Below are 27,563 nucleotides of genomic sequence, written 5' to 3'. Positions count from 1 at the left end.
ACGAGTATAAAAGAAATTTAATTTGCTTATATAATTTTTATTGCCGTTAATCATAAATTTAAAATGTATTATCTGCATTCCCTTTTACATGTTTTTGTATTAATTTTATAATTTTATTGAGGAATTTTTTAATTGCATATATCTTATTTTTAAATATCTTAATTTTTGTTGTCCATTTTAATTGTTTGCTTCTTTCTCGGTTTACATATTTTTAATTAAATACTATACTTCCTTAACTATTTGCATGAAACGAGAATTAGCTTTTTTTGTTGTATTTCGATTGAAATACATAGCTATTTTTTTATATTGTATATTCCGGATTTTTAAGTAATTTTCGCTTTTTTCTAATAATGGAAATACATGTTTTTAAATGTAAGTGTTTATTTTACTTATAACTTATAGCAAAACAAGTAAAATTTGTTTTGCGACTGTTATTGTTGTTGCAGCATTTGCTTTCATCTTATTGTTGGCCATGTGACACACGAATATTTTGAAAATGCCGCTGGTCCCAGTACTCCTCCAAGTTGAAAGGTTTGAAATTTTTCAATTGATGATCAGATTCTTGACAGTAATTTATTGGCGTATTCTGCTCATTTACCTGCAAAAAAAATGCATGCGTTGACATATATAAATATTTACTTAAGTTCGATATTAAGGGGTTAGGGGTAGTCAGAATTAAAATGGATTTTTTTCTGAATTTTCTTAAACTATGTATTAAAAATATTGTGTGAAAATTTAAGTGACTAAGACAAATACTTTTCGAGTTATTCAACAATTAACAAAGGGCGCTCCGGAGCGTTCCCAAAACTTTAAATGCTTTTTTTCTCAAAACTATGTTTTTTGAACTGGTGATCACTGTAACTTAAGGACGTAGTCTGGTCAAATACTCATTTTTTAGGACTTTTTTAAAGAAAATAAACATAAGTTTTTTCAAAAGTCCGACATTTTGTTATTTTTCAAAAAAAAAGTCCCATTGTCACACCTGCCACAATGAAAAGCCTACAGAATAATAATCAGTTTAACTTTTTTGTTTCAGATGTCCTGAAGATCTTTTTAACTTTTTTACTTTGGTGTCACTCTACTACAAAAAAATATGTCAAAAAAAATTGTTTTTGTATATTATTTGATGTCAAAACTATCGCATTGTATTTTCTTAAAAAAACAAAAATTCCTACAGAATATCTATGTATAAAAAATGAATATTTGACCAGTCTGGTCCCTTAAAAACCGCTTGGTAGATTTCAATAAAATTTATACTGCTTTTGAAAAATATAAAAAACTCGTGCTTGATCGGATTTTTTTTTTTAATTTCGATTTTTTCTTAAACAATTGTAAGTTTTTTTTTCACGAAAATCTGAAAAATATTTCCTGAGGCCGCCATATCGTTAATTAAAAAAACAGCTTCGATCAGGCACAAAATTATCTATTAATAAAATTAATTTCTCTTGTCCGATTGGGTTTAGACGAATCTGCAAGGACTTGTGATGAACACCGCAAAGGACTTCTGGAGAAATGGGCTCCACACAAACAGCGATAACTTTAACAATTATTAATTTTTTTGTTTTTAATTTTGTTCAAGTCAATTCGAAACATGATGTATTAATCTATGGTTTTATTGTTTTTAAATAAAGCAATTGACGAGCAAAAAAAAAATTATTGAAAATCATCATTTTTTCGGGCCTCTGACTACCGCTAACCCCTTAAGTACAAAAAACTCGTAAAATTTTCATTATAATAAAACTGTAGTGTGGCGCAAAAAGTATTCTAGGTTTGGGCTGGTGGGATTAACCGAGATGTTTTATGACAAGCCGATTCTGCGGCAGAAACGATTTAAGCTGTCAATTAAGTCAGTGCTAAATTATATTATTTCCCCAAACATCTGTTGACGTAGTCGAGTGGTAAAACAAAGACTACTTAAATAAGTCAAAGTTCTGTTTTGAGTTAAAAATGTTTTTGTTTATTTACTTCTTTATACATGTACATACATATATGTATATTTCACCCCCGAACTGTCGCATGCTTTCAAAATATTTTCTTTCTTTCTCTCTACAAAAATCATTTAATTTACATTTTAGTTGTTAAAATGAGTTCTTAATAACATCAAACTGAAGCAAAATGTTAATTTGCAACAAATTTTACGTTGAAGCAAAACTTGAGAAACTCATTTACAAATAACTAAATTTGGAGCCTAACATTATTCGAGAAAGACATCAAGCTTTTAGGAAATTCACTAAATGTCTATTCAATCCCTGTGAATCTTTTTGCATAGCTGCTACAAAAAGGGGAAAATGCCGCGAAAGCGCAACAAACGCAATTCCCGATTTAATATCCGACGAGCCGACAGCCGTCGCATATGCTCACCGGCAGCTCCTGGCTCTCCCTGGTCGTTTGCTCCAACGTCACTACCACCATCAAATTCGGTATCAGCGACAGTATCCCAGGCCAGCGCAATGCATATTTCTCGCCCTAATTACGCATTAGACCGCTACGCTGGCAGGTATGCCTTTACTAATGACGAAGGTGATGGAAGTTCTATTTTGGAGTTTAATGCTATCGAAGAACTAAGTCAGAAGCGTAATGAAGACTATGGCAATGAATTTGATTTTTTGAACTACCATGAACACTCATATCATGAATTTGCGCCTATTGAGCCGTCATCACATTTTTTCATGAACTCTTTTGAGGTGAGCTTTGAACATATTTGCAATATACATAAGTATGTAGAGATTGTCGTTCCATACTAATTGTAGCCGACTATATTTTTGACTACAGACCAGTACAAACCATTTTTAAAATTCTGATCACTATCGGATCTAACTAAATCCGTACCAAAGTTATATCTTGTACGTAGATACTTACTTTTGTCCATGCTTCCCTGATGTATCGAATCAGTTCGTCGTGTTGTGTAGGCGGTTCGCGGGACATTGAGGATTGTTGTGAATAGGTGTTATGGTTGGAAGTGGAATATTGAGATGAATTCCGATGATTATCTAAATGTTGATTATTATTCGACGAGAGCGATAACGAATTTGGTTGATGTTGCTGCTGGACTGCACGACGTATTGGTGGGTACCGATTGGAACTGCAAGTAGAATAAATATTTTATTATTTTACGAGGGTATATGGGCATGCCAAAAACCATTTATTTCTGATTCATTCATCTGTGCCATGTAATGTAGGTATACATCAATTGAACAGACTAAGTTGATAGTGGATTTTATAGACATTAAATTAACTTTTTTTTATTGTATTTGGTGATAAACGGTTCACTAGACAAGGCTAGTTTACTGGGGCGGCAGCCCTTGGTCGGGAAAAGCCCAAGTCATTCTGTTAACGTAGAACCGGCTGCCATGGGAATACTGTATTTGGTATTGTAACATGATAAAACACGCAGGAGTACTAAACTTCTTGTTTTTGCATCAGCTTTCTTATGCTTTTATGTAGCGCCATATATAGTATGTGTAAGAACACATACGGATGTGCATACATATGTACATGCATAGAATCGAAAGCAACGTAAAGCTTATTAAATTTCCGGTGGATAAAAAAGACCGATCACCACATGGGACTACAGTCATTCAACCTTTTACTGAGAATATGGTTCATACATTTGTACATACCTAATATAATTATTATAATAATACGGCCGCCGCCGTAGCCGAACGGTTTGATGCATGATTACCATTCGGAATTCACAGAGAGAACGTTGGTTCGTATCTCGGTGAAACACCAAAATTAAGAAAAACATTTTTCTAATAGCGGTCGCCCCTCGGCAGGCAATGGCAAACCTCCGAGTGTATTTCTGCCATTAAAAATTTCTACATAAAAATATCTGCCATTCAGAGTCGGCTTGAAACTGTAGGTCCTCCATTTGTGGAACAACATCAAGACGCACACCACAAATAGGAAGAGGAGCTCGGCCAAACACCCAAAAAGGGTGTACGCGCCAATTATATATATATGTATATATAATATAATTATTTATTATTTTACTCTACCTGCAAAAGGATTCGAAACTACTTATGCAAGATAACCCGACCACAATCATTTCTGGTCTAGCGTCAAACTACTTAAAATTAAATTAAGAGTAATGTTAAATTAGCCCTTTCTACATATTTACATGTAATTAAATGCACTAATTACTGCAAACATTTATACACAATCGCATTTAAGCAATCCTAACCGTTGTGACCTTTCACAACAATCTAAAAGAGCCACGGCGGAGTTGGTGGCTAAAGGCCTTGGCACCATTTTGCATATTTTGCTTTCACTGTACTTTTCTTGCCAAACAGTTCCACAGCATGCAAAGCAAATACTTTCTTCTTATTGAAAATATGAATATCTTACCCGTTGTTGCGATCCATTGTGTATTGTTTAGTTTGTGTTGTTTTCTATTTATTATTTATAAGCCGAGGGTAATGCACATACAACTTTTTTCGATTGCCTTCAGTTGAAGCTAATCTCAAAAGGTTCGTTTTTTATGGAAATGTGAGATTTTGTAATTAAACAATTTGCTGTTGTATTATTTTAATTAAAGCACCGCCAAAAAGCAGCTATACGTTCAACTTCGATTTTTCAGGCTAGTATTTGCACTCAAAACTAATTGCTTTTACGCTCATCCGTCTGCAGCTTTGTTTATTGTAAATCCATTTTTTATTCGGTTTACACTTATTTATCTTTATTTCTGTATTACTTCCTTTATCCAACAGTTGTCTTTGATTTCGTCTTGCCTGCAGAAATAATGCAATGTGAGCAAATGAAATGAAGTAGCAGAGTAGAGATAATTGTGCAGTTTAGATTGCTTTTAATATACATTTTTAACAACATGTAATAAAACTTACCTTTAACCAAGAAATTTTATTATTTCTTTGCCTTCTGAAGAAAGTATTTAACTAATTTAATTTGTTCAATCCGCAACACAAAAAGGCGATAGATAATGAAAACAGGGTTGCATTAGCGTAAACGTACAAATGGCCAAAGACGCCGAGTTATTTGCGAAGTTAAGGCTGGTGCAACACATACGATTTGTTTTTCCTATTATCGAAGCGGTTTTTAGTCGGAAACAACATCAGATAGATTCATTCCGATTTTATTTGTCTCAATTCAGTAGCCCATTAAATGCACACCATTTCGCTTTTGTGACGCGATTGCTTCTTTGTTATCAAAACTGAAGCATAAAAACCGTACTTGCTCAGATTTTGCAGTAATGGTAACAAAGGTAGCTTGTTTCCTTCATAAGAGAGCGCGCGATGGCCACAGCCTCGAAGATCTTCTAACCAATTTTTTTGCATGATAATTTATTTCTATGTCCAAAAAATGAATGAGATATTCCTAATCGACAAATCAGAGAAAAATGTGCAATTAACTTAAATTCACTGGCTGCAGAAATATCATGGCAATATGCGACCCAATCGATGATTAAATAATATTTGGAAATAAATAACCTTTTTTGCATTGCAATTGTAATAAATAAACATAAATATTTATATCGTTGTTTTCTGGTATCATTTTCGACAGTGTTCCAGTCCAAAAATGTGGAGCACATACTGGAGGAAGAACTTTCAGATAGTCGAAAACGACTTTTTCGTCGTATGAGTGCGGCGTTGCATACAAATCAAAAAGAAAGAGCCTTCGGAAACGGAGCCGGAAACGACTTTGTTGTCGGATATTTGCGGATTGTTCATTCTCTCCCATTATATTTCAAACTTCAGATTGTCGGAATCAACAAACTGTTCCGATAATCGGAAAAGCAAATCGTATATATGCGACTTTTCTAAGAATTTACTAACATCACGCTTATAATACGTTCACATATGCATTAATCAAGTTTACAATCAGCTGTCAATACTGCTTTGAGAGGTTTTTCTTCATAGAAATTATTTTGGTGGAATATTTCGGTGTTTTTGGTTTCTTTAATTATTATTAACGATATGAAGGAAATACAAGGCGAATCAATAGCTAATTTAATTGCCCAATTAATAGGCTGCTAATAATAAACAGTTGGAGGAAATCCGTATGCGACGTTTAATGAAGTTGCAAAAAATTATGGCAGCAATGCGCATGGGATATTTAATATTACATTTTATAATAAGTAATAAGAGGACAAAACGTTTATGGACACATGCTTTTTTCTATAAAATGAATCCCTAATTAATAATATTTAACAAAAGTTTGTTTACAGACCTGTTTTCTTTTTTTTATTTTGATGTTTCTCCTTATATTCGTAATAATAATTATCGATAACACAGAAAAGACAGGGTTGTATGTCGAAAAGTATCGTTATTATCTAGGATTATTTTATAATCTCCGATTTTGGGAGAGAAATTTTGTATGGGAAATCGCGCTTTTTAACTACGGGTTTTGAGTTAATGGCGGCCTCAGAAAATATTTTTCAGATTTTCAAGAAAAAAACCGACAATTAATTAAAAAAATACAAATTTTTGAAAAAAAAGTTCTTCGATCAGGAACGAGTTTTTTCTGTTTTTCAAAAGCAGTATAAATTTTATTGAAATCTACCAAGCGGTTTTTAAGTTGCAGTAATCACCAGTTCAAAAAACATAGTTTTGATAAAAGCGCATTTAAAGTTTTGCTACTTGCTCTCGAACGCTCCGGAGCGCCCGAGCGCCCTTTGTTAATTGTTGAATACTCGAAAAGTATTCGTCGGATTCACTTCAAATTATCACACAAAATTTTTAAGATATTATACTTTAAAAAATGCAAAAATCCCAAAAAATCCAATTTTTTGAAATATCTAACTACCCCAAAACCCTTTGAAAAGGTGTCACTTCCTCCCATTTCAATTGACTTTTAAGTTTTGATTATTTTCACTTTTGTCTTTTATTCCAGCTGTCAGTTGCGTTTGAGCATTTTCAAGATTTTACCCATAAAAGTTCTTCTGAATACATTTTGGTACTTCTGACACAAGAGAGTAACAGTTACTATCTCATTTCTGCTTGGAAAGTTTGTCGGTAATTACCCCAGACGTTAATTTAAAAATGTTTACTCAACAAAACAAAAACAAAAAAAAACAGTGTATTCTCCGTATTCGTAAACAAACCAATGGTATAAACATTGGCTGTGATGATTTTTATTGTATGTCAGTGCCACAAACTAAATATTGGGAAACACTTCCCAAGTGACGTGAATACAAAGTTCCCCTCAAATTTTTTTTCACCATACCTAACCTGGTAATCTACAATCCATGTGCTTAATACCTATGGTAATTTCTAGTTGTGGCAACTGCTATTTTCTGGCAACTTCTGTCCTGCAATTTGGTATTCCTTTGTTTTTAGTATTTCGTACGCTTGGGGAACCCCCGTTGTATTGCTGTAATACATCTGTTATCTCGTGAATTCATTCAGCTTTCTAAAACATACACAAAATCGGGTGCCATCCTTCTTTCATATCTTCGATTATCTGATTTACTTCCCTTCGCTTCGTCTTCCCAAACAACTAAGTCCTTATGAAGTAGTGAGTTTTGCTGCTTACTTCCTAGAAATTTTCGTTTCCTTGTTGAGGTATGTTGTAGTTTACTATGGTTTCTACAGTTTGGCATTTTCCAATCACAGATCATCTATCCGGAATAATCGATGACTTGAAGACTTCATTCCTATGAAGAAGGTCAAACTACCACTGATACACCAATACGAACAGTCATTGCCCCAAGTAACTGGGCGTAACCTTCAATAGTTGACTCTGCCTCTCGGCACTGACAACCGTCTTAGCACTTGAGGCAAAGTTAAAGAAGCGTGAGATTGTCGATGACGATCGGTGACCTAGTAGAACTTTATGAATTGCTATAGCCACAATGCTATCAGTATTTTTGTGTAGAAAAGATTCTGCGCAGGTGGAGTTATTTTCATCAAGAGATAGGTATTTTAACTATCTTTCCATTTATGTACTTGGCTTTGTAATAAGTCGGAGCGTTTTTTTAAATAAGCTTTCAATGCGTAAAATTGACCCTTGACCATCGACACCTCCTCCACTTTTAATTCCGGAAATAAAAACTGTAGTTCTATCGAGCATCGAACTTCTTTTTTTAGAAGCGATAAGTGTTTATTATGCGCATTCCGTTAGAGACTAATTCCAGTTATAATAATTGCATTCATGCAAAAAATGGAGCAGAAAATCCGAATTTATTTTAAAATATTTATTTGTTTCTCTCTTAAAATTTTTATTTTATTATTTACTTTACTTTTGTCTGTTTACTTATTTGCCAAGTGGCTATCAGTCTAACTCTGTGAAAAAGCTGCCCTCCAATTCAAAATCATCTTGTTCTTTCGATATTTCGTTTTCTTTGAATTCATTAAAAAATTTCCCATTAGAGTTTTCATTCCAAGTATTATTCTCAGAAACTGCAACGACATTTGATACATCTCCAACTTTTGGATAAACGCAGTCGGTATACTGGAAAGGACTACTGTACGATTCCGCAAGTGGCCTCAAACCGTACCGTTCCTCAAAAAAGTCAAATACTTGTTGCTTACTAGTGAAATTATTGAACTCCAAACGTAATTTACGTTTCATATGGGTGCTCCACATAAATGTAAGATGATGATGGAAACATTGGAAGTGTATATTTTCACCTGCGCGAATCGCAATATCCAACCATTGTTGCACACATTCCTCCGGGGTATCCCTTTCTTGAAGTTTTTCATCGAAAAGCGCTGGATTTGAAAGCAATCCTCTTGCCGCCATAACCCCGTCAGCCTGTGTTTTGGCATGCAAATCCCTCGCATCTTCCCAGCTACGTACATTGCCATTTACTACTAGTGGAACCTGAATGGATTTTTTTATCTCAGCCATAGCGGTTATATTAAGAGGATCCGATGTTTTCTGCCACATTGTTCGACCATGTAGTGTTAAAAAAGTAGCACCACATTTTTCCAGCTGTCGCGCCAGTTCCACTGTAGACTTAATTGATTCGTCAGCAGCGCCATTAAGTAGACGAAGTTTCACTGATATGCTAAAGTTTTGTGGTAACACACGTCTAGTTGTTTTTACAATATCACAAACAAGTTCCGGGTGCCGCAGGAGTCCACAACCATAACCTTTTGATATAGCCCATGACTGTGGGCAGCCACAATTAAGATCTACACCATCAACATATGGATATATTAATTGGGACGCTACGGAAAACTCGTATGCATCACGGGCTGCAAATTGTGATATGACTGGAACATCCTCTAAACAGGTAGTAAATTCATTGTCACGGGCTTTTTGACTATGAATAAATGAATCTGCAATGACCATAGGCGTGAACGCCAATTTTACTCCATGCTGACGGAGTAACCGCCTAAACTCCAACTTGCTATAGCGCACCATTGGTGCACTGACCCGTACATATCCATGTGAAGTCCTTTTTTCCTCTTCAAAAATGCTCAATATGTTTTTATGTGGCCTTTGTCCAGGTAATAAATCGAAATTTAAAGTATTCATGTCGAATAAATCCGCAACCGTATATTTTAACTCCAATTCGCGTTTGTTTACATGCTTACGTTTTGGTTATTTTCTTTATCTTCTCCTTTTGGAAGAACAGGGTTGAAATATTGAGGACCTATTTTAAGCACGATGTAGCTGAAAGTACGTTCTCATATGCAGTAATTAGCAATAAATCCTCAAAATTACTCTACCCGTTCATATATGGCTGATTACCTCCAAAATTAACAATCAGCTGTCAATACTGTTTGGAAAGGTTCTTCTTCATAGAAATTGCTTTGGTGGAATATTTTGTTTTGTTTAATTATTATTAATGATATGAAGAAAATACAAGGATAAGGAATAGCTAATTTAATTGCGCAATTGGCCATTAGTAATAAACAGTTGAAGGAAATCTGTAAACTATGTTTGGTTGGTTGGTTGGTTTAAGTGGTGATTCTTCCAGAATCCAACTAACGCCTCCGCACCATTTTATTGCCACATCCTCATTACCAGCTTGTTTACCAGTTATTTACGGCATGACTATATCCAGTATTTGCGATTTAAGAACCTAATTAGGTTGTTGACATCATTCAAGACTCTCGAACAGCGGTTTGCCTAGGATTAACATTCTGTCCTTCCATAGGGCAGGGCATTCACAGAGGAAAGTGAAGATTGTTTCCTTTTTTCCCGGTTAGTTACAACTGTCACAGTGTTTGTTGTGAGGGATGCCCATTTTGGCTGCTTGTTCTTCGACAGACCAAACGACGTTTACCGAGGTTTAAAAAAAATTATGGCACCAATACGCATTCGAAATTCGATATTACATTTTATAATAAGTAATTAGAGGGCAAAGCGCTTATGTACACACGCTTTTTTGCTCTTATATGAGTGCATAGTTAATAATACCTTACAGAAATTTTATTAGAATTATGTCTACAAACCTGTTTTTTTTGCTGGCATCTATTATGTTTAGTTTTTACTTTAACGTTTCTCTTAACATTCGTAAAAATAATTATCTATTACACAGAAAATTATACAGAAAGACAGAGTTGTTGGAAAAAAATATGGTAATAATCTAGGATTATTTTATAATCTCAGATTTCGGGAGAGACTTATATGTGAACGTACTATAAAAAGTCTTTATGGATCTTCTGAGCCCATTTTTTAAACTGGTAGCGTTGACTAAATGCACGAAAACATTAAAAACTTATTAAATTATTTAATGTATTTAATAGGGCAATTAATCTCAAATGAGCATACTTAATCAAATTTAACAAATTCTTACCTCGAACATTTGTTGCATTGCGCACAAAATAGTTATTCAGTTCAAATCATAAAAAAAAATTATGTTCACTTTTTGTAATGTTTTTACATACACTTTTATATTACATGTGTTTTGGTATTTTATTAATAAGAAGTATTTTATTAATTGATATATAAAATTAACATGTTTTCTGGCTTCGCAATTAATATGCAACCTTGCATATGTAACAACTCTGCACAACAAAAAGAAAAATAGGAAGTTAGAAAAAGCCAAGAAAACAACAAAAGCCCAAATATTAATTAATTAAAAATTAATAAGAGTGAATGACTGTGACTAATATTAAAGTTTATCGCAATAAGAATTTTTTACGTAGAACCATAAAATATTGCATTCGAGTACTAAAAATTAGTACAAATATTAGCACCAACGTGTGGGTAGTGATTAGGAAATAAAACTAAAAGTACCAGAAATTTGGGCAAAGAAATGCACTTCTCCATTCCAGACACACAAGAATTATATGCGGAGTTAAGTGGAACCACCTACACGGGTTACAATATCTACATTAATGGCAGCTATCATTGCTGTCTCCGCTATAAGCAATTGCACGCTTTACATGAACAGCTGCGACGTCGCTGTGCTGATCTCAACATACAGTTGCCAGCTACATTCCCCCCTAAACGTTTGCTACCACTAACCAACGGACAATTGGAATCAAGACGTGCTTCTTTGGAGCACTATTTGCAATTATGTGGACAAGACGCAGTTATTTCCAAAATGGAGCATTTTCAAAGTTATCTTTTGAATGCGCAACAAGAGACCACACTGGCCGAAGGTGTTCTTGGCAACGAATACAGTGGTGGTGATCTTAAACGGGCATCTTGTGTACTAGAAGTGTGGCTTTCAAATAAATTTACTCTTCAGGTCAATTGCCATATTGGTGATAATGCCAGCTCTTTATTGCGAACAGTGTGCGAATGTGTCCAACTGCCTACGCAATTTATACAACATTTTTGTCTATATTTAGTGCGACGACAAGACAGCGATACTACTCAAAACAAATTGGTGTTATTAAGGCGTTTAATGGACTTTGAATCACCATACTTGTCTCGATTGCGAGCACAAGAAACATCTTTTTCGTGCCAGGTAATGTTGCGCAAGAGCTATTGGAATCCCATGTATGATCTAAGCTTACTTCAAGACCCAGTGTCATTGAAATTGCTATTTGCACAAATTGCGACTGACATAGAAAACGAATGGATTATAGCACCGAAAGAAGTTTTAGAACAGCTTGTTAGTATGCAGGAGCACGGTCTGCAGAAAGAATACATACAGATGGCACGGCAATTGCCACTTTACGGGTGCTTGCAATTCAGTGCATCTCTTATTGATTATCCAGAGCCTCGAACAACGGCGCTCATTTCCATAGGCAATCGAGAATTAAGTATGCGTACTGCAAAAGCAGGTAAAATTTATGAAACAAAATTTCGTGTGACCCGAATGCGTTGTTGGCGCGTTACAGCAATGCATAACACCAGCCCTAATGATTCAACGAGTACTAATAGTACTGGTGAAAGTGCTAATAGTTATGGAAAATCTCCAACGAACTTGCAACTCGCTTTTGAATACTTGATGTCGAAACAAACTCTACGTTGGATTACGATAACTAGCCCACAAGCGATGCTTATGTCGGTATGTCTGCAATCAATGGTTGATGAATTACTTAATTGCAAAGACTCTGTCGATGGACTAAGCACACGCATTACAGAAGACTCACAATCTCAATTGCTGTCCTACGTTTCGCGTAATGGACGAGTTTCGCATACTCCTTCAATGCTCACCTCATCCGCCTCCACACCGTCTCTGTCCACGGAACTAATATCGTCATCAACTGCTACAACGGCTACCACCACGTCAAGCTCATCTTCTTCATCGTCGCCAACGGCACCTGTTAAATTTCTTTCACAACGCTCGCGTACGAGATTTAACCCAAAAATATCTAATTCTAGTTCGTATTCAGCTGTTTTCTTCCGTAATGGTGCTGAGGAATCGGTGCACAACGAAGCTTTCGAAGGCATCGGCGACGATGATCTTTAGATAAGTAAAACCAAAAAGACTAAAAATAACGGTGCACAAAATAATATCTACGTATTTCGAAGTAGGAGCATTTCCCATTGGGTGTAGGAATCTTTTTGGCACAAAATACATATACTTCGCTTGAATACTGAAACTGATCCTCTACATTTCTAGCTCCACGAACAATCTTCTGCAATGTCGATTGAAGTTTTAATTTTTTGATTGTAAAGCAAGAAGACGGTCCACACAATTAATGTGTTTTACAAAGGAAAGTTGTTGAAAATGTTTTTATTAATATTGTAAAAAAATATTGCCAAATTATTTAAGATTAGTCTGTTATAGTGAAATTCAAAATTGATATTCGTTGTTTTTTTTATTCTTAAATAAAATTGTCATTTAAATGAAGGCCCACTCTGGACTTGGGTCCTAGTGTGCCAAATATTGAAAGAAAATGCATTTATACCTATGTACATATAAACATGTACATATGTATGTGTGTATGTATGGTAGGTACATAATTGAATGAATTTATTTGCTAAACCGTTTTTTTGTACTATATTAATGTTTTAAAAGCAATTTTTATGAATTTAACATTTTATATAACAATCATAAAAAGTATTTATATACAATATAATAAAAAGTTATGCATATGTAAATCTCTTAACATGTATTTATCGATTGTACAGCTTTTTGTTAGTGGCCGTCGTTAACCAAGTGATTTCTCTAAACCAGAGACTCGATAAGTTACTCTTTTACGAATTCTCATTCACTTGTTTAATTGACGGTTATTCTCTGCACACATTTAATATTTAAAATTATTGTTTAACTCTATTTTGTATAAATCTGATATAATTTGAATAAACGCCTCTTAATCGAAATAAGAAATTCTCATCGAGTTATCATTTATTTGTACATTTCGAAGTGTAGAAACTAAAGAAAAGATAGCAACACGAGCAGTGACTAGGAAATTAGTAATTTATTAATTAATATAATGAAATCATAAAATACAATGCAGTAGGTCACAATGCAGCTGGTTATGATTACGGTTAATTGGTCTGTACGATTGCGGTTATGACTACGAAATTAAGGTATGCCATCTCTAATCGATTACAATGTTGAACGTACATATGTTGGTTCGATCAGCAGAATTAGTATGTGGTTATGGCTATGGCACTTCTACTTTGAGCTTTAGATTGGTTTCACGCCATGCTCACATATGCAGTTTATCTCCCCTTTTCGAGCTTAATGCCTTAATCCGCCATTATAAGGGGATTAGCAATGCAAAATTCGGTAATTGGTAATCCTGGATTTGATAATAATCCCGGGATTATTGCAATAACTTTCGGTATGCAATTTTGTGTTTTCGATTACTTATCGATTCGTTTGGAGAGCAGGGGAAAAGCGTCAAAAGAAAAAGAGCAATAAAAATTAACGCATAATTTTTTATTATAAAGGGTGGTTAAATTTCAAGGGCCGGTGTTGATTTTGAATAAAATACAACTTTTTGACGTGATAACGTCTTATAATTCGATTTAACAGGCTGCACGCACGAAAAAATGTGTCATTACCTTGCTCATTAGTGTTACCTTGCTCATTGCCGTTACCTTGCTCATTAGTGTTACCTTGCTCATTGCCGTTACCTTGCTCATTTATCGTTACCTTGCTCATTGCCGTTACCTTGAATGATCTGCAAGCGAAAGCGCGGAACGAACGACAAAGCAAACAAAGCAAACGAACGGCAACGTTCGACATCTTGCTCTCTCCTATTTAAGTGAGCGTATATGTGTATGTATATGCGCATATGTACATATATAAATAAACGTATTTGTATTTGCATATGATTGACATTGATTTACTTGAAGAATTTAAAATAAAACCAAGTTTGTTAATAATACCTGTTGTTTTAATGTTATTATTATTTTTTGAAGTGATAACGTCTTATAATTCTATGTAGCCGCGTGCACGCACCAAAAAATGCGTCGTTATCTTGCTCATGCGACGTTACCTTGCTTGAACAGCATGTTATGTTTTGTTATGTTATGTTATGTTATGTTATGTTATGTTATGTTATGTTATGTTATGTTATGTTATGTTATGTTATGTTATGTTATGTTATGTTATGTTATGTTATGTTTTGTTATGTTAATGTTAACTCATTCTCTATATCCATACAAAATATCTATCAAACAAATAAAATTAAAATTTTCTTTTGAAAAATGCAACCATTCAATCAGTATTTTCTTATGACGTTATCGCGTTAAACTATCGTCAGTAAACCGACTTTACAGACAACCTCTTTTTTAAGAAATTATTGTCATTTCTCTTTATTATGATAATATTGGTATAGCTCAATTACGTATGGAACAAAATATTGGCCAAATGGCCGCCGCGTCCTCGGCGGCGCACCTCCATCCGATGGTCCAAATTTTCAATGACGCTGAGGCATAATTGAGGTTCTATGCCGTTAATGTGCCGAATTATCTCAACCTTTAGCTCTTGAATTGTTGCTGGCTTATCGACGTACACCTTTTCTTTCAAATAACCCCAAAGAAAGAAGTCCAACGGTGTCGTTGACTTTCAGGTGTGCTTCACATTCAACAGCGGCCCTTGAAATTTAACCAGCCTTTAAAATATAACAACAAATTAGACATGCGTATTACTGCAATAATCCTTTGCAATCTTAATAGTCGCCCTTTTATAATTTCTGCCAATTGCTTTTTTAGGCGGTCAGTTGTGCCATCAAGACTTTGTTCATACAAGTCAACTTCTGTTGAAGCATCTCGTAGCTTGTGGAAGAAGGGAAGACGCTATATATAGGGGTTTTCAATAACAGGTGTTATTTTGGAATGGATTGCGCTATCGAGAGATTATTAACGATTATTTAGAGCCGGAATTGGATGGTATTGATCTGGACAACGTTTATTTTCAACAAGACGGCGCTAAGTGCCACACAAGCAACGAAACCAGTGATATTTTACGGGAAATGTTTCCGGACCGTGTTATCTCTCGAAGAGGTGATCACAGTGGCCACCGAGATCTTGTGATTTAACACCTTGCGACTTTTTTCTTTGGGGCCACGTGAAAGAGAAGGTCAAAGCTAACAGCTCAGGATCGATTCAAGACCTCAAAGTTGGAATTCGTGAGGCTATCGAGGACATAGGGCAGTCACTTTGAAATTCGGTTATGGAAAATTTCATGAAAAGGATATTGCCCTGTAAGCGTGGTCGTGGTGGTCATTGCCTGATGTTATTTTCCGCTACTAACGGCATAACTTCCTCTTTATAATGAAATAAACATCCGATCATTTATATTAAAAAATAGCATTTTTCTTTGAATATCAAAATAAAACCTCTTATTGGAAAACCCTATGTATAATTGATATATAATTATTCCAAAAATGGAGGAACCTACAGTTTTAAGCCAGCTCCGAACGGCAGATATTTTTTATTAGAAATAACTTTTCTTCAATTTGATGTTTTACGGAGATTCAAACCTAAGTTCTCCGAATTCCGAATGGTAGTCGCGCACCAAGCATTCGGCTACGGTAGCCGCGACGGATGACGGCCAGCAGTACTTCTAGTACATCTATGGGGAATGTTTTTGCGCTCCCCGACAGTTGGTTCTACGTTACCGGAACGACTCGGATTTACTCTATATCCGACCAGGGTTTGTCACTCCAGCAGCACTCCCATTACATGTGTAGGGAATGGTTTTGCTAATACAACAACAGCAACAACGCATGGTGGCCGGAAGTCTACTAATTATACTAAAAACTAAAATAATTGCAAGCATGTGGGAACAGCACAGACAATACCAAAAAAGAATTCTCAAATTTTAAAAAACAAAAGCTTCTCAGTTTTTCAGTGCAATTTTAATTTTGCTTTCAAACTAATATAAAACTCCGAGATAAAAAAAACGTACACTACTTTGACAGCTAATTTAATTAATCTTTAGCCTGATTGTGTAAACGGGTAGATTAATTGTCGCAATCTGTTTTGATAATTTCAGTTATGTAAACATAATTTTATTTCATGCTGTTGTGAATAGCCATTATTAATACTCACAAAACAGGCCTGGATATTTAATAAGCATAGCATTGGCATCACTATTATCCGCATCGGAATCGGCATTTCGCTGCATTTCGCGTCAGGCGAAAACAATTCAGTTTTCAACGGCGGAAAGCATAAGCAACGACGTGTTTCGGTCGCAGTGCGTGAAGTCAGTTGTAAAATTGAAATAAATTTTTTTACTGTTTTTCGAAAACCTTTACTTTTACGTCTTACTGAATAAAAAAATATAAACTTTTAATTTGTTAAAAGCTTTTATTGAACGTGTGTGATCTCTGTTCGCCGGCTTTGAACTAAATAGTGCGAGTGCACCGGCCGATTACATACATTATATTTTTTTCAAAGCGCATAATTGAGAAGGAGAAAACTCTGTTTGGCAAAAGGTAAGATTAATTAGGTAGATTGTTGAACAAAAAATAGAAAAGTGTTAGGAAAAGTGTATAAGATGAGTAAAATCTGAGCCCATAAAATTTGTTGTAAATTTGCGAAGCGGCGTTCGCCGTTTTTCGCTTGGCAAATTAAAAATGGCGCACTCATGTGGCAGAGGCGGCAGAGCGAGCGAATATGATTGAGGGAGCGAGAAAGTAAACGGAAGCTAAAGAGAAAGAGCAGAAACCAATGTTGAGAGCGTATCTGAGAATTACAATCAATTGTATTATTTTGTTTATCCCAAGAAAACCGCGCTAAAAATTGTGAGACGCATTGTTTTTTTTTTTATTAGCTTTACTATTGACTTAAATGGTTAATTATGCTATAAAGCGTTTCATTGGTGTCGGAAACATTGCCACAAGAATTCGAAATACTTTTGCTGCATACAGGGTGCGTTGTTGTAAATTATTTAAAGTGGTGTACACACAAAAGCGGCAATTCTTAAAACGCGCAATCATTAAGAAAGGTGTTTCGTTAAATAAAAACGTTTAAATGTTAAATTTTTTTTGTTTTCCCTTCTGTGGATTCGCCTTGGACCAGACTTTTAATTTTAAAATAATAAGAGAAAGTTAATCATTTTCTCTGAGAGGGACTTCAATGTACAGCATATGATGGGCGCCAAAATTCAAAAGTAGTACAGTGAGTGAAGCGTTGCAGTCATGGAAAATTTAATACAAGTGCACCTTCTGTACCTGATGGCTTAAATATTAAAGATAGAGGGGGTGCAATAAACTGATGCTTTTTATTTTATTTCTATATAAAAACTTTTCAAAATAGAAGAGGTTTTTTTAGTTAATCTCGATTCTTCATTCAAAAAAGCACTTTATGGTTCTGAATATGAAGCCGATACTGTTTTATTAATTACGGAATTTTAATGTAAATCAACCTAGCCGGTTATTACTTGTATTCATTGATGTACGGTCTGCTGCTCCAATGGTCGGCATGTATCGATCTTCATTAGTGTCGACTACATTATTAAATGGGAAAATTGGTAGTCTACCATATAATCAGAATTTGCTTCATATTTTCTATCTTCTAATATTTCTAAAATATGGAAGTGGAAGTTGGTGCAATAACTTGTGAATTCTTTTTTTTTTTTTTTAATTATATAACACTATTTTAAATTATTATATTACTAATCATCGTTCACAGTTATCCAATCTAACAGCAATGGAGAACGGCAGTGGTAGTGTTGCTGGGAGTGGTACCTCCATTGAAAAAATGTACCAAAAGAAGTCGCAATTGGAGCATATTCTATTGCGTCCCGACACGTACATTGGTTCAGTGGAGCACGTAACCGAAACCATGTGGGTATACAATGAGGAGAAAAATCGTATGATACAGCGGCAAGTCACTTATGTGCCCGGTTTGTACAAGATCTTCGATGAAATTCTTGTGAATGCCGCCGATAACAAGCAACGTGATAAATCTATGAATACAATTAAAATTGACATAGACGCGGAAAAGAATATCATTTCTATTTGGAATAACGGTCAAGGAATACCAGTTACCGTTCACAAGGAGCATAAAATGTACGTTCCGGAGATGATTTTCGGTCATCTTTTGACTTCTTCGAATTACAACGATGAGGAAAAGAAAGTTACTGGCGGTCGTAATGGTTATGGCGCAAAGTTATGTAACATTTTCTCTACCAGCTTTACTGTGGAAACAGCTACTAAGGAGTACAAAAAAAGTTTCAAACAAATTTGGGCCAATAATATGTCGAAAACAACACCGCCGAAGGTGGGTTCTATATTTTTAGTATAAATACATTTTTTTTTTTTTTTTTTTCAAAATATATAAAATGTATAAATATTTGATTTTAAAAAATTCTTTATTTAACTTTGTGTATAGATTAAAGAGTTTGCTGGTACTGATTTTACGAAAATTACATTCAGTCCTGACTTGTCCAAGTTTAAAATGGATCGCCTAGATGACGATATTGTTGCTCTGATGTGCCGTCGTGCTTATGATATTGCCGCTGCAACGAAAGGACTAGCTGTACATTTGAATGGCAAAAAATTGCCTGTAAAGAATTTTAAAGATTACATTGACTTATATGTAAAGAATACTGAAGACTCAGGACAACCAATTAAAATTGTTTACGAACAAGCTGGCGAACGTTGGGAGGTGGCATGTTGTCCATCCGACAATAACTTCCAGCAAGTTTCCTTCGTAAATTCAATCGCCACCACCAAAGGTGGCCGGCATGTTGATTACGTTGTCGATATGATCATAAAGCAACTAATTGAAGTTGTAAAGAAGAAGAACAAAGGTTTGTGTTTGAAAAAATCACTGTTTATGTTTTTATTTTCATTAATGTATATGTTTTCTGCATATCATAGGTGGCATTACAATAAAGCCGTTCCAGGTACGCAATCACATGTGGGTATTCGTTAACTGTCTTATCGAAAATCCCACATTCGATTCGCAAACCAAAGAGAACATGACATTGCAATCCAAAAGTTTTGGATCGAAATGTACTCTAACGGAGAAGTTCATTGCAAACGTATCAAAGTCAGGTATTGTGGAAGCCGTGTTATCGTGGGCCAAATTCAAAGCACAGAGTGAAATCGATAAGAAAGGTGGCAAAAAGTCTTCGAAAATAAAGAACTTACCTAAACTTGAAGATGCAAATGAGGCTGGAAAATCAAATTCTTATTTATGTACGCTTATTCTAACTGAGGGAGACTCAGCCAAGTCTTTGGCCGTATCTGGTCTGGGTGTTATCGGGCGTGATTTGTACGGTGTATTTCCATTGCGTGGTAAACTTTTAAATGTGCGCGAAGCTTCATTTAAGCAACTTGCTGAAAATGCTGAAATAAATAATTTGGTGAAGATTATTGGCTTGCAATATAAGAAAAAGTACACGACCATGGAGGATTTAAAAACCTTACGTTATGGAAAAGTAATGATAATGACTGATCAGGATCAGGACGGTTCACATATCAAAGGATTACTTATAAATTTCATACATACCAACTGGCCAGAATTGTTGCGTTTACCGTTTCTTGAGGAATTCATTACACCAATTGTGAAAGCCACTAAAAAAGACCAAGTACTCTCCTTCTATTCACTACCTGAGTTCGAAGAATGGAAGAATGATACGCCAAACCATAACACGTTTAATATTAAATACTACAAAGGTAATTTTTTCTTAAATATGTAAATAGATATATGTATATTTTATATGGCAGCGAGAAAAGCTTCTCATAACCAATCGCCAGGAATATGCAAAATTAATAATTTTTAGTACACTAATACATAATATTTTATTCAGCGTAAAAATTAATACGCATTTTCACAACATATTGAGCTTAATAATGATAACAATTGGAATTATCTTTCAAAGGTTTGGGTACCTCCACTTCTAAGGAGGCTAAAGAGTATTTCCAAGATATGGAACGTCATCGAATCGTATTCAAGTACGATGGTAGCGTGGATGATGACGCCATTGTAATGGCTTTCTCTAAAAAGCATGTAGAAGACCGTAAAGAATGGCTAACATCGCATATGGACGAAGTTAAACGTAGAAAATTGCTTGGTCTACCAGAACGCTATTTGTACACTAAGGGCACCAAAAACATTACATATTCAGATTTTGTTAATCTTGAACTGGTGCTCTTCTCCAATGCGGATAATGTTCGTTCCATACCATGTCTTGTAGACGGATTTAAGCCGGGTCAACGCAAGGTCATGTTTACATGCTTTAAACGTAACGACAAACGTGAGGTGAAAGTGGCGCAATTATCCGGATCGGTGGCTGAAATGTCTGCCTATCATCACGGCGAGATGTCGCTACAAATGACTATTGTTAATTTGGCACAGAATTATGTTGGGTCCAACAATATTAATCTATTAGAACCACGTGGTCAATTTGGTACTCGTCTACAAGGTGGAAAAGACTGTGCGAGCGCTCGTTATATTTTCACATTGATGTCACCATTGACAAGGCTTATATTTCATCCGGCTGACGATCCATTGTTGACTTATGAAGTCGATGATGGTCAGAAGATTGAACCACAATGGTATGTGCCAATCATACCGATGGTGTTGGTGAATGGCGCTGATGGTATTGGAACTGGATGGTCCACAAAGATCTATAATCATAATCCCCGCGATATTATACAAAACATTAGGCGAATGCTGGCCAACGAAGAGCCCGTGCCAATGCATCCATGGTGGGTAATTCCTCAAAACCTTTTAAATGCTACTTTCAATTCTTCACTATAAATTTTATTTTTAATTTCGATTGTTTTTTTTTATATAGGTATAAAAATTTCAAGGGTACTATTGATTACATATCCGATGGCCGCTACATTTCATCGGGAAACATACAAATTGTTCAAAATAATAAAATTGAAATATCCGAACTACCCGTCGGCACTTGGACCCAATCGTACAAGGAAAGTGTTTTAGATGTGCTTTCCAATGGTGATAAAGGAAAAGCGGTTGTTGCTGATTATAGAGAATATCACACTGACACGACGGTGCGCTTCGTTATTACATTCACAGCTGGTGAGTTCGAACGTTTGCAAGCTGAGGAGGGTGGATTCCATCGCGCATTCAAACTAACATCCTCCATGTCCACCAACCAAATGCATTGTTTCGATCAAAACAATTGCTTACGCCGTTTCCCCACGTCAATTGACATTATCAAAGAGTACTTCCCAGTACGCCTAGAATTTTATTCCAAACGCAAGGAATATCTGATAGGCCAATTAACTGCGCAGGCGGATCGTTTGACCGATCAAGCTCGATTCATAATGGAGAAGTGCGATCGTACTATTATTGTTGAGAATAAAAAACGAAAAGTCATGATTGACGAACTAATCAAGCGTGGTTATAAACCCGATCCAGTAAAGGAATGGCAGCGGCGTATACAAATGGAAGATGAGGAAGAGCCAGATGATGAAGAGGAGGAGGCGGAGGAGATTGCTTCCAGTTCGGCAGTGAAGAAAGAGAAAAAACCCGTCGATCCGGAGAAGGCATTCAATAAGTTGACCGATGTAAAGAAATTCGATTATCTGCTCGGCATGTCCATGTGGATGCTTACAGAGGAGAAGAAGAACGAATTGTTGAAGCAACGCGATATAAAGTTAGCAGAGCTTGCAGCACTCAAGGCTAAGACTATTCAAACTTTGTGGCTAGATGATTTGGACGATCTCGAAAAGAAACTTGACGAAATCGAAGATCGTGAGCGCCTTGAGGAATTGGGTATTAATAAAAAACAAGCAAAGGCATTATCTGCCAAAGCAAAGGCGTTGAGTGGTACTTTGAAGAAACGTGCTGCTAAAGGCGGTAATGAGAACATTTTCCCAGATCCAAACGGAGTTAAAATTGAATTCAAGGTAACTGTGCACAAGATTTGATTGAAGTTATTGATTAACATTTGCCTATATTTGTCCTTAGGTTACCGAAGATATAATGAAAAAGATTTCGACTGCAGTTGCTCTTGCCTCCAGACCGAAAGTTAAGAAGGAGAAGGTAGAAAAAGCTGCTAAGGCTGGAAAGGTGGATAGCATTGATGAATTTGATGCAATGGTTGAAGGTGGAGCAAAGGGACCGAAAGGTTCACCGGAAGCTATGAAGAAGACAAAAGCTAAGGCAGCAGCAGCTGATGGGGATGGAGAAAAGAAAAAGCGAGTTCGTAAACCCAAAGGAGATGGAATGAAACAAACTAAGATAAACTTTGGCAAAGGGGTAAGTTTTGCTGATTTGATAGTTTATTTTTTGTTGTATTTATTTTATTATAATCGGAACACCGATTTCACGAAACACCGATTTCACGAAACACCAGTTTACCATTTTGCCTCGTATTTTGTATACACAGAAATACACTCATATGTTTGCCATTGCCATTGCTGGGAGGCGATTTATTTACACCACTGGAAAAACAGATGTTAATTAAAATTTTCTATCTGCTTTTGGAAAGAATACTGAAAATTTAGTTTTTTTTGACAGTGAAATGTTTCTTTAAAGTTAGTATTGTCAGGAAGGTTTCATAGCCCTCAAAATACCATGGAGAAGTCTACGTGGAAAGGTTTTAATGTACGGAGTTGTGAAGTAGTAGTTGTTGTTATAGCAGCACAAAAGTTCCCCATAAACATACGGGGAATGTTGCTGAAGTGGCCGGATATAAATCCGGGTCGTTCGGTTACGTATAACCGAATGCTGTATCGTTTACATTAATGTCATTCTCACTCGTTCTTCAACGCACTGGTTTACAACTACTATGTCATTTTCATTAGTTTGCCTTATGGGCAGCATTCCCAAACCGTCTGGTCTAAGTTACTAAACTTTCTGAATATTTCAATAGTAACATAACGTTAATCACATTAAATTTGGTGTATTACATATTGCATAAGTAGACACCTGATGAATGTGCTATTGTTAAACTGAATATTATAAATATGACTATCAGGAATATTGTTTTAAATTTTTCTTTTTTGTCTGAACAGCGTAAAAAGAAGCGTAGTTCTTCGGATGAAGAAGGTGATTTGGGATCAGGCAGTGATGTCGAGATGAATGTCGATGTTGCTCCACGTGCTGACCGACCTGGCCGAAGAGCAACTGCCAAAAAAATTAATTACTCTGGCCTTCTCAACAGCGAAGAAGAACAAAGTAGCGATGGGGACTTGGAGTTCAGAGACAATGAAGGTGTTAAAGAAAACTCACATCACATGGCACACATGTCTGACGCTGAGATTAGTAGTGATGCTGGTGAAGCAAACGGTGACAACGCGTTAGTAGTTAGCGATTCGGATCCAACACCAATTAAGAAAAAGCCAACGGCAAAACGCCCGCGAAAGAAGGCGATGCCAAGTGATAGTGACAGTGACAAAAAGGTAATATTAATATCTTAATTGCATAGTAATCTTGTTTTCTGGCATTGCCTAATAATGTAATTAAAGAATAGAATTTTATGTTGAGCTTATAAATTTTTCATCTTTTTTATTTGGACCTGTGCTCGAAATTTTTGTATTCTAATTTTATTTTCCTATTTTATTTACAGAAAAAGAAGAAGCGAAAGAATGATTTATCCGACAGTGATGATGATGATTCAGATTTTGAGTGTTAAGCGTTTCCAACCATATTAAACTTAAAAAATAAGACTTGATGTGCAAAAGAGCCTGCAGCGAATACGAGTAAATATGTATGTGACCAAAAGGGCGGTAGAACTAAGAAAATGGAGAGGAGGCAAAGTTATCGTTATCACAATGTAATTTGGATTTACATCTGCTCTACATTCACGTTGAATAATCGTCTTTATTCCCACCGGCTACCCTCAAAGGCACTTGCATTCCACAAAAGCAAAAAACATCAAATTAAAAGGGAATATTACAGCACTGTGTTGATTTCTGCTAAACTTATTTTGTGCGTATGTCTCAATTTGAATCCTTGTTGATTGCATTGTTTTTTCAGACATTAGGTAACTTTCTTTTGAACACAAAACATAAAACATATGGCACATGCCACACAGATCATAGTATCTTTACTCACTCGCCTTCCTATTTGCCTGTTTTTATGATTTCATCTTAACATAATTCTTTTTTCATTAAGATTGGTTAGTATTTGTTCGTATTTAAATGTCTATATTTCAATAATAATTGCAGTCGCAGCTTACTTGAAAATTAGTTTAATTTGGTTCATTATTAACATGTGAATGTGTTGTGTAAGCTTGACTTACCGGAGGGATGTAAACCGTTGTCTTTGTGTCTAAAGCACTTGTTGAAGTTTTAAGTATTTTGAAAATGTAGATTTAAATGTAAATATAAATGGTTCAACTGAAAGGTTCTTTTCTCGCTTATTTGCGTGAGTGTTTCGCAAAACATACAGGCTACTTACAGGCATATATAAAAACTTAAATAAGTACTCTTATTAGAGAAATCACGACAATTGGGCAAACATTTATATCGGGGTGGGTAAATTGTGAAAGAAGCGTTCTATATGCACCAATGTTTTTGCGTAAATTTTACGAATTTGTATATGTATTTCAATACTTAAAACGCACAAAAGCTTTGTGTACAATTTAAAATCGAAACTAAATTTTAACAAATTCGAAAACATTTAATTTCACATTCTCAATACATTCATACATTCATGATAACTGTCTAAACACAGACGGATTTTAAGACGGAACATTACACATATTATTAAGTATGTACCCAATAAGGTTATACTTAAACATTATCATTCAATATGCTATAAATAAAAAATACATTTTAATAAAGCTACAAAACTGAAAATTGTGGTTTATTTTGAACAACTATTCACTAACAGAATATTTAGTATTAGAATTACTTTCTATTCTATTAGCTGAAAGCCATTTTCCATTCCCAAGCAAATATGCAAAAAAATCTATAGAATGTTGGTATGTTAGACTGGTCGATTTGCTTTAAGGGGTAACACCACTGTAGAAATTTCAAAAACTCGATTTTTTTTTTCTTAATGTACATATATATATGGTTATTCAATAGGTGCGCTTCAACATTTTTCCGATAGGGAGGGCGAACGACGCAATATTTTTTATTAATAAATAAAATTAAATAAATAAATAAATAAATTTGTAAACTTCATTAGTATACATTTCATCATGGAACGCTACACATTTGAGCAACGATTGCAAATCGTGCAAATTTTTTATGAAAATAATCGTTCTGTTGCTGCTACTTTAAGAGCATTACGGCCATTTTACGGTCCATTTAACAAGCCGTCCCGTTTTGGGGTTATGTGAAGTCATTGGTGTACAGTAACGGCGACGATTTGTGAGCTCAGAGCCAATATTGAACGCGAAATTGCTGGAATTTCGGCCGATTTATGCAAAAGAGTGATCGAAAATTGGGTTCAACGATTGGACTTCGTAAAACGTGCACGCGGTGGTCATGCAAAAGAAATCGAATTTCATACTTAAATGTATATGTTCAAACTCCATAATAAAAAAAAAATTAGTTAAAAAAGTCAAACCGTTTGTGTTTTATTCAAAAAAGTTCAAAAGTTGAAGCGCTCTTACTGAAAAACCCTATATGTATAGAATACACACAGACAATTTAATATCGTTCCGGTGAATATTTTCGAAGTTACACGCAAAAACAAAATGTATCCTATGTACATTGCTTTTCAAACATTAAACGCGTTTTTCTCAAAATGGTGTTTTCAAAGTCGGTGACCAACATTACTCGAAAACGGCTACACCGATTATTCTCAAATTTTAACTCGAGCTTCTAAATATATTTTTAGTAATTAATCGAAGATTTTTTTCACCGATAAATATTTTTTTTCGTAAACAATTTAAGGCCGAAATTGTAGTCAAAAATAGATTTGTTTATGAGAAACTGCTATTTTGTCAAAAACATTTATTTTGCTTATTCCTTTGATTAATTAGACGATCCAGTTCAGAGATATAGTGGTCACGGCAAAACGTTTTTTTTCCACAGGAGCTCCCGGAGATAAGCTGTAGCCCCTTTCCAAATAAATATTTTTACTAATACTAAGTCTTAAAATACAGTTAATCAAAAAAGTGACAGCATAATATGTGTACAAATTTTTAGATCAATAAAGTTAAAAGTTTTCTCAGAAAAAATTCTGGAGAATTCGATTTTTTCGGCTTTCTAACTGCGTATAACCCCTTAATCTTACATGTAAATTTCAAAGTTTATAAGCCGTTCAACCTGGGAAGATAACAATTTTTCGCGGGCTGCTAAGTGTAAGCTGTGATTAAGATATTAGATTTGTTCATGAAGCAAATAATTTGTAATAACATAAAAACAGCTGATCACAAAGTAAAAATTAACACCAATTGGAATTTGCGAATTGATCAAAATTTTAAATTAAGAAAAAATCGTAATTAAAATGGAGAATGTAAGTAAATATATGTACGATAAATTTTATAAAGTTTATTTGAAGTCATATATTAAATAGGAATCGGCCATCGCTATAGAGGTATGTATTTTTGAACCAGTGTGTTTCCAGAAAAGCTGTTATGCACATATATATTCTGAAAAATAATTTTCATAGTCATTCGCTACCGAGCTGTCAAACCGTACGGTCGCATTTAATTCGTGTGTGCTCTTTACTTGCTTCTTTCGCTTCTGCGCTTCTTAACCTAAGTTTTGCTTTTTAAAATTTTTTCCACGTGCTTTTTCTGTATTTCATTTTAAACTTTAAACTTACAAATTATTTTGAAAAAAAAAAAAAAACGTAATATTCCATCATAATGCCCCCCGGGGCCAACAAGCTGGGGGATAATAGGTTTGCACCTTTATCCTCATCTCCCAAAAGCAAAAGGAAAAAACCGATAACATCAACGC

The 27,563-nt window shown here is 35.1% G+C and overlaps 4 protein-coding genes across 5 annotated transcripts; 2 read left to right on the top strand and 2 right to left on the bottom strand.

Moving 5' to 3' along the window:
- Window positions 1-30: 30 nt before the first annotated feature.
- On the bottom strand, window positions 31-4,972 carry LOC129249306 (uncharacterized). Its single transcript, XM_054889034.1, has 4 exons — window positions 4,842-4,972; window positions 4,348-4,730; window positions 2,860-3,082; window positions 31-598 (listed from the first exon to the last, which is right to left on the bottom strand). Exons 2-4 carry the CDS (start codon window positions 4,362-4,364, stop codon window positions 461-463), a joined length of 378 nt encoding a protein of 125 aa, XP_054745009.1. The 5' UTR covers window positions 4,365-4,730; window positions 4,842-4,972; the 3' UTR covers window positions 31-460.
- Window positions 2,362-24,887, top strand: LOC129249298 (DNA topoisomerase 2). Of its 2 annotated transcripts, none has more exons than XM_054889021.1 (9): window positions 2,362-2,684; window positions 18,406-18,996; window positions 19,108-19,528; window positions 19,599-20,399; window positions 20,606-21,434; window positions 21,524-22,604; window positions 22,666-22,956; window positions 23,715-24,101; window positions 24,269-24,887. In XM_054889021.1, the coding sequence occupies exons 1-9, from the start codon at window positions 2,451-2,453 to the stop codon at window positions 24,332-24,334; spliced, it is 4,701 nt and encodes a 1,566-aa protein (XP_054744996.1). In that variant the 5' UTR covers window positions 2,362-2,450; the 3' UTR covers window positions 24,335-24,887. The 2 variants fall into 2 exon arrangements, with proteins under 2 accessions (XP_054744996.1, XP_054744997.1); XM_054889022.1 differs by lacking the exon at window positions 2,362-2,684 and adding an exon at window positions 16,918-17,207.
- LOC129249304 (tRNA-dihydrouridine(20a/20b) synthase [NAD(P)+]-like) lies at window positions 8,127-9,490 on the bottom strand. The gene has a single exon (XM_054889031.1). The coding sequence runs from the start codon at window positions 9,436-9,438 to the stop codon at window positions 8,227-8,229; it is 1,212 nt and encodes a 403-aa protein (XP_054745006.1). The 5' UTR covers window positions 9,439-9,490; the 3' UTR covers window positions 8,127-8,226.
- Window positions 10,938-13,636, top strand: LOC129249301 (sorting nexin-17). The gene has a single exon (XM_054889028.1). The coding sequence runs from the start codon at window positions 11,168-11,170 to the stop codon at window positions 12,776-12,778; it is 1,611 nt and encodes a 536-aa protein (XP_054745003.1). The 5' UTR covers window positions 10,938-11,167; the 3' UTR covers window positions 12,779-13,636.
- Window positions 24,888-27,563: the final 2,676 nt, after the last annotated feature.

This window comes from Anastrepha obliqua, chromosome 5 (genome assembly GCF_027943255.1).
Source record: "Anastrepha obliqua isolate idAnaObli1 chromosome 5, idAnaObli1_1.0, whole genome shotgun sequence".
NCBI lineage: Eukaryota > Metazoa > Arthropoda > Insecta > Diptera > Tephritidae > Anastrepha > Anastrepha obliqua.
This window is presented reverse-complemented; position numbering and strand designations above follow the sequence as displayed.